The 13646-nt window shown below is 43.1% G+C and overlaps 2 protein-coding genes across 3 annotated transcripts; both read right to left on the bottom strand.

Annotated features, from left to right (window-relative positions):
• Positions 1 to 1996: 1996 nt before the first annotated feature.
• Positions 1997 to 7385, bottom strand: LOC120671932 (RNA-binding protein 24-B-like). 2 transcript variants are annotated; one of them, XM_039952194.1, is made up of 6 exons: positions 6791 to 7385; positions 6436 to 6583; positions 5077 to 5254; positions 4040 to 4079; positions 3611 to 3929; positions 1997 to 3420 (listed from the first exon to the last, which is right to left on the bottom strand). In XM_039952194.1, exons 1-6 carry the CDS (start codon positions 6992 to 6994, stop codon positions 3299 to 3301), a joined length of 1011 nt encoding a protein of 336 aa, XP_039808128.1. In that variant the 5' UTR covers positions 6995 to 7385; the 3' UTR covers positions 1997 to 3298. The 2 variants fall into 2 exon arrangements, with proteins under 2 accessions (XP_039808128.1, XP_039808129.1); XM_039952195.1 differs by having other exon boundaries at positions 5077 to 5218.
• A 2482-nt stretch (positions 7386 to 9867) lies between these two features.
• On the bottom strand, positions 9868 to 13315 carry LOC120671931 (CRM-domain containing factor CFM9, mitochondrial-like). The gene is made up of 5 exons (XM_039952192.1): positions 12904 to 13315; positions 12619 to 12797; positions 11834 to 12155; positions 11055 to 11456; positions 9868 to 10535 (listed from the first exon to the last, which is right to left on the bottom strand). Exons 2-5 carry the CDS (start codon positions 12723 to 12725, stop codon positions 10158 to 10160), a joined length of 1209 nt encoding a protein of 402 aa, XP_039808126.1. The 5' UTR covers positions 12726 to 12797; positions 12904 to 13315; the 3' UTR covers positions 9868 to 10157.
• Positions 13316 to 13646: the final 331 nt, after the last annotated feature.

Here is a 13646-nt window from a genome sequence, read left to right as displayed (position 1 = left end):
ATTAATGATGAAGTATATTTTCATAATTTACTTATTTGATGAGTTCGATGTTAATATTATTCTCTATAAATTTGATCAAACGTAGACTAATTTGACTTAGGACTGAAAGAATCGAGGCCCAAGAAGGGGGGTTGAATTTGGACTTTTTCAAATTTCTATCGAGTCCTGAACCTAGACTAGTGTTGCCCAATCTACAAAGGTTGATCCTATCAACTAGAGCACACTAGCATCATCATTCTAGATAGAATAACACACTAACATGTTCATCTTCCTTAGAGTTGATCACACTAGCAAATATGCAACTTAGTCAATAGAAACAAACTAGCATGACATCTTCTAGACAAAAGCAAACAAGCAAGAGTCTTAACAAGCACAAAGGATATGAAATGCTAGTAAAGTAAAAGAGAGGGACACGAAACAACCAGATTTTTTCCCGTGGTATCGAGGAGTTGACGTTCCCCCTTAATCCACGTTGGAGCACCCACTAAGGGTATCGCTCCCTTGCATCACCAAGAAGCAAGTCTTTACTAAGAATGCTCTTTCTCCATCTTCGAAATGGCGAGCTTCACATCATGTACAATCTCCTTCTCTTGGGACTCCCACAATCTCCAAGAGCTCACCAAGAATCACCCGATCACCAAGATCGTCTAGGTGCCGTCAAACACCAAGAGTAACAAGCTCTCAAGGCTTCACTTGACCCTCACTGAGATGGCCCTAAGCACTAGCACACTTGCTACTCAAGGAATGGTTGATTTCTTTAAGTTGAATCACTTGCAATCTCTAGATCTTCATTCAATGGTTCCAAACACTTCTCTTCTCTTCTCTTCTCTTCTCTAGGGTGGCCTCAGGTATTCAATGCGTCAAAGGCATCATAAATGAGCTAGGGGGTCGACTTATATAGAGTGGAGAAGCACCCCTAGCCGTTGGAAACAAACTGCCCAGAAAGTCGTAGACACCGGATAGACCGAAGGGGCAGCACCGGTGTAACCGGTCACACTAAATCCAAATAGCAGCCATTGACATCTGACACGGTGCACAGTCTGACAATATTGCACCGGTGCATGCACCTTTGAGGCACCGGTGTAATCGGTGCTGAAGGGTTTTCTTCAAAACCCAAAGCAATGTCTCTGATCATTACCACGGTGAATGCACCGGTGCTTCCAATTCTAGCCACAGGTGTAACCAGTGCTAAAGCGAAGTTTCTAACCCCCAATACATACTCTCTGAAGGATAACATGGTGAATAGACCGGTGCTTGGTCATGAGGTCACCGATTTATCCGGTGCAACTAATATTTTTCACCCTGGTCCTGGCAGCACTGTCCAGATGAACCGGAGCTAAGGCACCGGTGTAACCGGTTGCCTTCTGATGCACCGGTGCAGCACCACCGGTGTAACCGGTGCAACAGTTTCTTTCTATTTCCAGCTGAGTTGATTTGGAGTTGATTCTTTCTTCGACCTTTTGTTCTTCCAAGTATTTTATTGAGTTCTTTTGAGTTGTCTTGGACTGAATCTAGCAAGTGTGCATCATTTCTAAGGCCAAATCGATTCGAGTCAAGCTACTAACCCGAGAACCCCTCTTAATAGTATGATCACAAACTAAAACCTATAAAACTCAAACTAAATCAAGTGTCCTTCATCTCCTTGTGACACTTGAATCTAGAAAGGTCCTTATCCTTGAAAATTGAGTCCGTGAAACGTTTGATCATGAATTTTGAGGGGTCTCCTTTCACATTTCATATGAGACTTAACTTGTAAAGATAATTTCCTTCAAAACACACGTTAGTCGCATACGGTCGTCATTAATCACTGAAACTTACCGATTGCATCTATGGGCCTAGATGCGCTTCAAGGACAAACCAAAATGACTTACATTTCAGGACGGAGGGAGTATATAACATCTTAAATGAAAAGAGCCATATATTTTATCTTATCGTGTTAAATATGCATGCTGTACTGCATGCACTGCTTGGAGGAACACAGACCAGAGAACACACATGAGCGCAAATAGTTAAGCTAGGCATTAGTGTTTGCCATTTATACCATGTCATGGCGGGCATAGCTGAGTTCATGTAGTTGTGCTTAATAAGAGGTACATAAGCATGGTAACATTATTAGCCTCTTACAAGGAAGCTAAATATATAGTATATTTCATAGTAGCTAGCTATTACATAAATCGCTACCTATAGCGAATAGTAACGATAACGTGTCTGCTGTCACAAGGGCGGTGGTTGCAGCAATTGTGTTCATCCGATGATGTATGGATCAGCAGCTTGACTGGGCCTTACCATGGCTGGCTTGCTTGGTGATGAAGATGACAAGATCAATGTGAAGATGACCGATGCAGGATGACATGGGAGTGGAAGGGAAATAAAACTACTTAATTAAGGACCAAAATGGAGAGAAACTAACTAAAATGAGGGTGCTGCGCTCATAATTAGTCAGTGCATGTATACAATAGGATGGACTAGCACAGATTGTTTGACCGCTAATTCAGTAAACCATTTGTGTGTGTCTCCACAAACTTCTATGGACCAACACATGGCTCATGAAAAATGTCATCTTGAGGGATGACAGAATTAGATGAGTAACGCTGCACATGAAAAACCAGCAGCGACTCTATCACCAGACTTGATTTGCCCCTTGCACTCTTCCATAAGAGTCCAAGGAAGAACACTAGCTATATGTGTAAGTAAACTCGAAATGCCTAAAAATAAAGTAATGTATGTGAACTACATGCCTAATGACTAAAGAGATGGATGCTAACTGCAGGTGACCTATATATATGCATGCATAAACTAATTAGCTAGCTAATAGAATATCCTTTCGTTCTAGTAGTAGACGAGAGCTAGACGACATTGGGAGCGAGGAAGCAAAAAGATCGATCAGGTAGCAGCTGATTCAGAACAACTTATAGCACAAATTAAGAAATTGTCAACCTTAGCTGGAGTGCGCCAATGGCGCCGCGATGGAAAACTGGACCTGCCAATCTGGCATGCATGGTCCCTGCTTGTGTGTTAGTCAGCCGAATGCACTCAACCCAGAGTGAGCATTGGCGTCAAGTTAGTCAAGTCTCAGCTGTATGTGCAGACAGCATGCATGGTGTGTGCAGTGTGCACCATATATACTGCAATCAATTCACTTTCACCTGAAGCTAAGACTTGTATGATGCATTGACTGTGTGTGACTACTGACACGGGTATCAAAGGAACCGAAGAAGATGATGATATATAGGTGCATGCATGGTTGGAAAGACACGAGAGAGCGAGAGAGGTGCAGCTAGCCATGCATGGTGTTATTCTAGGCCAAGCTGGGCTTCTGATCTGGAGCCGCAGCGAGGTGAGAAGGAATAAGCCTGCTGAGCTGGTACTGCGTTGTCGGGGCTGACAGAGTTGGAGCTGTCGTCATAGACATTGTCACGCCTGAAAATAAAATCATCTGTCGATCAGTTACGTTAATTACATTGCTGATATATGTATATATAGTTACAAGAATGCAAGAAAAGCACGTAGCTATATATAGTAGTTCGATCATGCATGGTATTACGCTAATAATGAATTGAGTAACTGAGGATGGTAGAGCAGGTTGCGTGAAATAAACTAACTAGCTAACCTGCTTGGCCAATAGAATTGGGAGTGAAGGCCACCGCGCCAGCGTACTGCTGGAGGCCGCCGGCAACCGTGTTCAGGGTCGCCGCCGCCGCTGTCGTGGCGCCCACCCCAGCCGCGGCGTACTGGTACAACTGGGGGTACTGATGAGCCAAGCTATACCCGGCTGCGGTCGCCGGACCATACTGGAAGTAGGGGTAGAGCCCGCCGGAGGAGTTGGGCGCCGTCGCCATTGTCAGCCCTGCCGCAGTTGCGCCACCGCCGAAGACAGCAGCGTACTGTTGTTGGGCTCCCTGCAGCCCACCGTAGGCTTGGTAGTAGCTCTGCAAGTTTTTGCACGCATAGATCATGCATGATCAGTACACATGATGACACGTATAGCTTGGACCTCACAGAATATAAACAATGCATGGCAAGACAGACAAATGGGTACCTGCAGCGGATAGCCGTAGTCCGAGAAATATGGGGAATACCTGAAATTAACATTGCCAAGAAAAAGGATTATTGAACACCAATATTCATGGTTTCAAAATTCAAACTGCTAATATATATTAACCATTCGTGTGTGTTTGTGCAGACACACACACACACACACACAGTAGGACAATCATCAATGGAGCGATTTGGTTATTGAACCATGCATACGCATGATCGATATGAAGAGGAATGAAATGAGGCCGGGCATCTCTGCTGCATGGGTCATGCAACAAAGTCCCTTGACCGGTCGGACACGCAGATCAAAGCAGGGCCGCAGGAAGCGTGCAACGCAAGAGCAAAGGAGCTAGCTAGGCAGCTTTTTTCCAAAGCGATTTATTTGGCCCCACATGGCAGTCTCGATCGCTGTACCCGAGGCAGGCAGTACAGTATATATATGGAACCTGCACCTGGTGCATCAGCACGTGCATGGGGCATGCTCACTCACATGCATGATGAGGTCCTCTGCTAGGCTGCTAGCTGCACACAGCTGAACAGTACAGTATAATCGTCTCTGTACATACGAATACCCTGAACCCTGCAGAGCATTGTATCACAAGGAGGTAGCCAGCAACCAGCATATGCGCGCGCGCACACACACACACAAAAGGAGCAACGCAATCTACAGTAGGAGCTAGCAAGCATTGAGGCAGTAAGCAGCAAATAGGTGAGTGGGCGCTGTGGGCACATGCACATGCAGGGAGAAGAGATGGATGCACATGCGAGGATGGTGGACGGTGCAGGCGCTGGCCCCTCCTACCATTAACGACCAAAGGCTGGGCGGCTGCCTTTAACCGAAACCCATGTCTTTACAGCTAGCCAAGCAGTGCACAGACGATGGATCGATCGGGAGACAGAGAGCTGCCCGCCCTGGCCTGCCTGCCCCTGCCTGCCTGCAGAACGAGAGAAGCTGCCCAGCCGGCCGGCCAAGCATTGGCAAGTACTCGATCGATGCATTGCATGGTCATGGCTATCTAGCTGTTAGTTATTACTCACCCGGCATAAGGATTGTAGGTGGTAGGAATCCCTTGCTGGATGCCATGATCGGCCGGCACGAAGCTCATCAAGCTGGCACCACCAGCACCAGCTGTCTGGATGGACTTCACTGCCCGCATGCTGCCTCCCCCGTAAACATGAGCTGCCGTATCATCGCCGTATCCATGAAAGGAACAAACTAGTTCATGATATATATATATATAATGAGTAAACTAAACAATGTTAGGAACAACCAGTAAGCAGATTCATGCACGTTGGAATAATAATGCGATGCCAACCATGATTTTATGCACTCGAGATCTAATTAGCTAGTAGACTGAAAGTAATGCGGTTAATAACTCATCTGCTACTGGTATTAAATTTGCAACCTCATGCATGCATGCCCAAGCACATACACACTAGCTAGAGGATGAAAAAACTAATTAACAGGATTATATATTGGTTGGACAAGAAAATAAGCCAAGAAAAAAATATGAATGCATGCATGCATGCATGTTCCAAGTTCCATGACACTATTAGAATAATTATTACTAGCTAATAAGAAAGTACTCCGATCCTATTGCCAGTCAGTCAGTTAGTTAGAGAAGCAAGGGTTCGGCAGGAAGATAATTTTGTAGAGGACAAGGACAGCTAGCAAAGCGCACTGATGAATGCAGGAATGCAGCTGCAGGGAAATGCAGGATTGGAAGAAGCAAGGCAAGCCTGGAAGGAACAACTCCCAAGAATAACTAACCACGCTTGCTTTTAGCGCTTTGCAGAAAGCTAGAGACGATGCAGCTTTTTTTTTTCATCTTGGGTGAAATACTGTCGGATACCCGGATACTATGTTCTTTAGTTGACCCTCCTCTATATAGTGCTGTGAAGCAAGTGTTAACTGAAAACTACATAGCGGTACTGTTTTTTTTTCTTCTTCAAAAAATCACGTATTTGCATCACACAGATACTCGATCTATATAGTGAAAAAAATAAAACTTTAGTTAGTAGTTATAGTTATCAGTTGATTGTGAAACAATAAAGCATGCATTTTCTTCTTTAGACAATATTGATTTGATTCTAAAAGTGCAGTGCTTCAAATATTGTCTTACTTAATTTTAAGGCAGCACTAAGAGGCTAGAAAAAAGCTTAGTAGCAGAGTAGTTTATTGATTAGCAAGGCATACGTTAGCATAAAATGATGCAAAGGCAAAAACCTTTGATCTACATGATTCATCACTTCTGTCCTTATACTGAGCAAGCAAGCCAACAGTACATATATATCTAGCATGCATATGAAACTCTTGCTTATTTACTTAAATTCTTTTGCTGAATATTTAAGACACAATTTAGTTTCTTTGTCGAAGATGAAGACATAGTGAATTACCATATGGCTGCAGATATGGCGGCACCGGTGCAGTCTTGGACTTGTTGACCCCGAGATAGGCAAGGTTGCAGTTGGCCCTCCTTCCATCGATTACCGGGTACTGATCGATGCAAGCTCTCAGTGCTGCCTCCGGCTCGCGGAAAGTTACCTACAATTATCCAAGATCACCATCCCAACTAGATACAAATATCGTATTAATAAGCTCCTCAATTCAATGGTTTATATATATGCTACCTGTTGCACACTAACTAATTCTTAGGCTAATCATCAAAGAGGAAAGATCATATTATGAGGGGAAATCATATGTTAACAAGGAGGGAGATCATGATTCTAAAGGAAAAGACTTAGAACTCACAAATCCGTATCCCTTGGATCTACCGGTGTTCTTGTCAGTGATGACGACCGCCTCAAGGATATCGCCGAACTGCTCGAAGTAGGCCCGCATGCCCTCCTTGTGCGTCTCCCAGGCAAGGCCCCCCACGAACACCTTGGTGAACGTCGTGTCCCCGAACTGCCCTGCGCCGCCGCCGCCGGTGCCACCCGACATCGCCTGAGACATCTGTACAAGATCCTCGGCCCTCGCTCGCTATGTATGGAGGTGTATAAATCTAGCTACAGTCAAGCAGCTAACAAGTGCCTCTCCTTCCTCCTCTAGCTAGAGCTGATCCCTCTTTCTTTCTGCACCCCTCCTCCTTGATCTGCCTTGCTCTAGTACCCCACCAACCAAGGACTACTAACTTTGTGTTTAGGGGATCAAAAAAGGTGAGGGGTGATCTCAAGGCTTGATATGCAAGGGAGGAAAGGGTACCTCTCTCCAAGCACCAACCCTAACTAGCCCGCAGCTGCGGCCAGATATGTCTAGCTTGCAGAGAGAGGGAGGGAGGAAGAGGAGAGGAGGAAGAGAAAAGCTAAAGTTGGCTGCGGACAAAGGAGAAAGAAAGAGGAGAGAAGGTAGGACCTGGCAGTCATATATATAGTCCAGTACTAGAGTGCCTGAGTATATCTACGCCGCAGTTTCTGCTTTGGCCAACAGTTTTTCCTTGACATATATGTAGGCTCCACCAAGTACTACTTTGTGTCATTGCTGCCACAAGGATTTTTGTTAAAAAAACAAGGATTATATCTAAGCATATATGGTCAATATAAATAACATTTTATACATTATTATACATCCAACTAATCATCCATATATTAGACTGAGAAAGTATCTTGGCACTCATTATTAGATAAAAATGGATCCATCAAGCATTTTCTTGGTAATGAATTTGCAAGTGAAAACATATAGGGCCTTGGCGATTTACTGATATTGCAGATCCATCGAAGAATTGGATGTAGAAAGCTTGGGGTTAGTATGCTTAAAATTGACCTATCTGCGCCTTTTCCACTGTGTGGATATAAAGTGCTGGCAAAATGCATTGCACGCCAACGCGCCCCAGTTGCTAGCTAGCTAGGGACACATTGACTATTATTATTGATGGGCAAACCGTACCTGTGACACGATGGAAAGAGACACATCGATGAGGTCTAAAGTTAATATTAACCATCCAAATTACAGTATATATATGGTTAATTGCCCGTGTAAACAGTCTGCTGATCATCTTTGATGTTTCCTTAATATTTTTTGGTTTGCACACTATATTAGCAACAATTTTTGTTAAACCACTAGGACATCATTTAACAAGATAAAAGTAGGCTACTTAGCAATTATAGCTGATATTACTGTATTTTCTTGCGTGTGTACCTCTGATCATCTCGAGTTATTTCATTCCCTATCAAATTGTACTTGACTATTCTTCTGTAGTTAGATGTTGGCATATGCAGTACTTACTAGAAATACGCACAATGATATTTGTGGTCCAAACTTATAACAAAAGCAAGTGACCAGCCATACTGATTTGTTCGTGTGTAATGAGAACACAGAGTGGCCATATCCAGTTATGAAAATGACACCTAGAAAAAGGGGCACGCCGACAGAAAATTCAGCAGCCAAATAACCCCACAAGAGAAAAGAGGAGATCGAATATTTGAATCTTGTCACAGAAAGGTCTACATGATATTGCTGAGTGGGAGACCAATACATGAATCTGCTTTGAGATGACAGCTAGGCACATTAACAACAACTATATCTAATTTTTAGCATGATGATATGTTTAAGAACTGCTCTACTCTGCAGTTGACCTACCTCGTGAAGTAGTGGAAGAACACATTCTATGCTATGCACTAGGTAGGGTGTTGATATATATATATGAGGCTGTATGCTAGTGTCAGCTATGTACAGCTCTGGTCACCACGCACGTCACACAGCTAAGAATGTTGGATAATTATATTATATTAATTAATTTTATTTGTTAGAAAGCATCACAATTTGGGGGATACAATATCCAAACACTATTATTGAAAAACTGGAAGTATACTGGTTTTGCTTTGCTTCAAGCGTCTATAGAGATGGTTAAATCTATGCTGGTTTAATTTTGGTACATGTTTCTGACGAAGCTTTATACATGTGTTGACTTTTGGTTGAGTTTGGTTACGGTATTTGATTCCTTTTAGCGTGGGCAGTATTAACTTTGCATCTATAGAAAAGAGGAATCTATGTGCACTACATCTGTATATGCATGCATGTTGTTGGCATGTGTTTCGTAGCTCGTACCTCTGCAAAGGTTTCATACGCATGGTCCATACCCAAAATATTGATGTTGCAGCCTTGCAGGCTTCATCTTTGATCTCACCGACTCACAAGTGTTGCAGGCTTCATCTTTGATCTCACCGACTCACAAGTGGCTTTCTGGTGGAATAGTGTAGGTTCTCAATTTGCATTTTTGAATGAAGACTTGCGTCACAAGGGAACCGACGCAAATATTCTTCTATGCTTCTCCCAAAAGTCAATTGATTCACCTACTTTTCTCTTGCATTGGAACCCTTCTCAGGACATAAAAGTAGAAACCCATAACGGTGGTGGCAGAATTATGCAAAAAAATCAGTGACAGAACACTTATATGAGTAATTAGTTAAAACTCGTAATGATAGCAACAAATTATGCAAATATTTACAGCTTCCTCTTCTGTCAAGCTACTGTTCGTTCACCCATGATGTATCAGAATTATTCAGAGTAGATGCTTCCCAACAACATCATTGATCTTTGAAAAAAAAAAGAGATGCCAGAAAGTGATGCACGGCCAGTCCAATCCTCCAAGAATTCTGTCATCAGAAATCACCTCATAGATTTCAGACATTGGTGGCCATGTAGTGAGGCCAACTAAGTGCCTACTTTCTTCAGCAGTAGAATATAGTATCTCTTTATAAGTAGCTGGTATTATATAACTTTCCACAGCTGTCCCAGCTCCCAAACTAACTTAGCTTTTGACAGCAAGGGGAGAGCACTTTTAGAAGGATATGCAAGATACATCACTGCATCTGGTGACAGGTGACAGATGACAGATGACAGAGCAAGGTTGAGCTTGTTGTACACTAGTACTAGTATACACATCAAGGCTTTCAAGGAAAAACCACCACAAAATTAAACCCAGCTTTAGCTGACAACAGAAGGGCTAGCTAGCTGTAATGAATAATCAACATAATATGATGATGATTAGGTACACCAAAGTCTAACACTGACATCATTCAATCCAAGTGATGAGAAACATCCATGGTATAATGTGTGGCTAAGTCTGAGGCAAATTTATAGACAACAATGTAATTATGTCAGACAAGGTAATCACACTTCACTTTCTGTTGGCTAACCCACGATGATCAGAAATCGCGTCTTCAGAAATGTTGATCATATCCTCAGTGTCATCGTCATTAACATCGTATTCACTACCAGAAGTCTCTTCTTCATCTGATTCAGAAACATCACTGATGTGAAAATCAGAAAAATGATCAGTAGCCACATGGGGAAATTGGTCCTTCCCTTGATCCAATTCCCCCATTTTAAGCAAAGAAGCTTCTCTATCATCACCACAAACAAGAACAGCCTTCTGGGATTGTGGAATTCCATAAAGTGCAACATGCCGATAATAAAGTTCAAGCTCCTTTTCAGATACTGCAATGAAACGCCGAACTGTCTCCAGCGACTGTTCATATTTTGATTTTTCAAGTGCCTGATAATTAAATAAAAAAGGGCAGATGTAAGCGCATTTAAAAGATACAGATCTAGAATCAGCTTGATTGTTAGTTATCAAGACAAGACGATTGCACAACCTGAGTTGTGCATTAGGTTACATGAGCTGGGAACAGGGGAGGTATGATGCGGACATGAACTTTATAAGAATCGATAGTTTATTTTTATGTGCATATCTACCGGTTATTAAACATAAAGGAGACAGAGAACCTTTGCATGTTGGTCACATACATAAGCATGCATCAGTCTATCTTCAGCAACAACAAAACCTTTTAGTCCCAACTCCGAAGCAAGTTGGATTACGCTTATGCAGTTATGCTAGAGGGAAACCCGGCAAAAGTAAATAAACCATTTGCCAGCTTCGAATGAGAATCACCAATGAAGAGACGTTTGGACCAATATATCTTTAGAAGCAAAATCATGAGGGTTTGCAGCATCCACAAACATGATTCATTATTTCTATAGAAACAAAATTAAACCAAACATCCATCCTAATTACCTTTTTCTTTGACAATGTATCGACAGGTGACATAACTTCTGGCTGAACATAGTTCTTTCCTCGGTAGAAGACTATAGTGTCATCTCCAATGATGTTAACAGGTATACCGCCACTCAATCTAGCTATCTCATTTGCATATTCCTGGATTTGCCCTGGTTTGCAGGGCTTACATATGACCTTCACGGTTTCATGTTTCTTCCAATGCAAATGCATGTTCAGAATTACGCCTCCAAAAACTCCTCGCCTTCCAACAGGGACATAATTTGACTTTTTCTGTGAAACCTTCTTCAAGTAAAACTTTTCCTCACCGCTAAGGTCATCTGGTTTAGCCATAGGGCCTTGAGCTTTGGCAACCTCATACTTCTTTAGCTTCTCGACCAACATAGCTTCCTTTAATTTGGCCTGAAAGAGAAATAGCTTATTTCAATTTATTTTCTCTTACCACACCAAATAAATAAAGAAAATAATTACATCGTGTAAATTAAATAATACAGTTTCTTAATATGGTTCAAATGAATCAACTGAACATTAATACAAAGAACTTATGAATATAGTAGAAACAGTAGCAGGGAAAACAACTGAAAAGGCAATGTTCTGTATGAATATTGCTTTTAACAGTAAAACCAGAGTGGCGATTCAGATGCTGTATAGTAATTAGGAAGCTCGTTTACTAATATCACAAAGTTGACTAAACATCAAGAAATATGCATAAAGAAATGGTTCAGCAAAACATGAGCCAATAAAACCAAACAAAGCCACATAATATGTGAGTTCACTACCTTGTCAATCTTATATTTGAGCCTAGCTTCAGCTGTGGGGAATTTTTGTTTTATCTTCTTTCCCTTGGGTCTAATGCGTCGTGGATCATTTTTATTTGCCTCTTTCCTCTTTTTCTTTACCCGCTTTCTCTGAAGCTTCAAGCGCTTCTTTGTCAAATACCTTCTCTTTTTGGAGGGTTCCACCTCCTCAATCTGAAACCTAGGCTTGCCATCATCAGACAAAACTAGATTCACTGATCCATAGGTAGCCCATCTGACAGTCCACGAATTTCCAAACAGGTAAAGGGGGCTGAAACATTTGCTAGGGGAAACAGCAGTAGATCTGTATAAAGTAGAAGGAGAGTATGAGCAAAACTAAATTAAACTGACGTACATGAAAAAAGGGTACTCAAAACCAGTATGATATTCTTGTATCAAGTAGAAGGAAAGTATGAGCAAAACTAAATTAAACTGAGATAGATGATGAAAAACAGGTACTCAAAACCAGTATGATATTCTTGCTAGACACTTCACATGTTAAGCTTGCTTCATATATTGAGTGACTGAGTGGGCAACATTTATAAGTGATCTCTAGTGATATATATGTTTCAGAACCCAGCAGAACAGATTACTTGCTCCTTACAGAATTTCAGTTACGGCCTGCGTGTCTTAAAAGAAGGTGTAAACATTGTGAGCAAGCGATTAGGCACACATTCTAGTCATGTGGCATTTGCTAGTCGGTGTGTATGCATAAAACTGCGGACAAGGACTGAAAAGAGGTAAGATCGACAAAACTGTTCCATTACCTGAGGATTGGAGGGCAAGGTGAAATTAGTTGCCTCTGGGATATGTTCTGGAGTGCAAACGAAGCCAACTTTCTCAGATTTTGACGCAACAGGATACGGGTTGCCATAGCGTAGAACTCCTTTGCCAAAGCATAATGAAATTGCGTTTCTCCGCCTGCTTACAGAATCGAGCCCTCTAACTGAATCCACCAAGAAATTGCGTTAAACAGCAACCAGGCGGAATGAATCATGACTACCACAGATACCAAACGAGCCGAGAAGCACAGCAGGAGCTTGATGGCCCACCTCGGTGAGCCCTCGTCGGTCGCCACTCGCCACGCGCCACGCCCGCCCTTGCCGCTCCCGCACCGCGTCAGCCGAGAGTCCCGCGCGCCGCCCAGGCTGCAACGCCCCGCTGATGTGCTGCGCCGTGTGCCCGTGCTAGACGGCAGGCGCCGCCGGGGCCGGCCAGGCCGCAGCCCGCAGACCGCAGGCTGCGGCGCCGCGAGTTGCTAGGGCTGGGGCCTGGGGCGACGGAAGCGTGGGGCTGGATGGGCGGCGGTGCGTCGGTGAGCCGCCGCGGGCCGCGCTGCTGTGGCGCCACCAGTCGGGGACGACCGCTGGAGATGAGTCGAAACGGGAGACGAGGAGAGGCGATGCGGGCGGCGGCGGCTTGGGCGGGGGGACACGCTGGAGACGGTGATGAGGCCGGGTGTGTGCGGACTAGGCTGGGCCTCCGATCCGGTAAAAAAACTGCTAAATTTTTTTTGGGCCAAATCAGCGGGGGGGCCCAGGACTACCTGGACTACTTACTGGGCTCTTAAGCATTTAATTGGCTTCATACCTTGTATAATTATTTCTTGATATTTAATATTGCTTAATAAGATAAACTTTACAACAATCTAAATGAATAGTTTTTGTGGGGTTAAATTTGAAGAGTGTGTTTAGTTGTTTGGGTGTAAAATTTTTGAAGTATACAGACACACATTTGAAGTATTAAATATGGAGTAATAACAAAACAAATCACAGATTTCTCCTGTAAACTGTGG

The sequence above is a fragment of the Panicum virgatum genome, chromosome 5N, assembly GCF_016808335.1.
Source record: "Panicum virgatum strain AP13 chromosome 5N, P.virgatum_v5, whole genome shotgun sequence".
NCBI classification, from domain to species: domain Eukaryota; kingdom Viridiplantae; phylum Streptophyta; class Magnoliopsida; order Poales; family Poaceae; genus Panicum; species Panicum virgatum.
The sequence above is the reverse complement of the archived record's forward strand: the minus strand, read 5'-3'. Positions and strand labels throughout refer to the sequence as shown.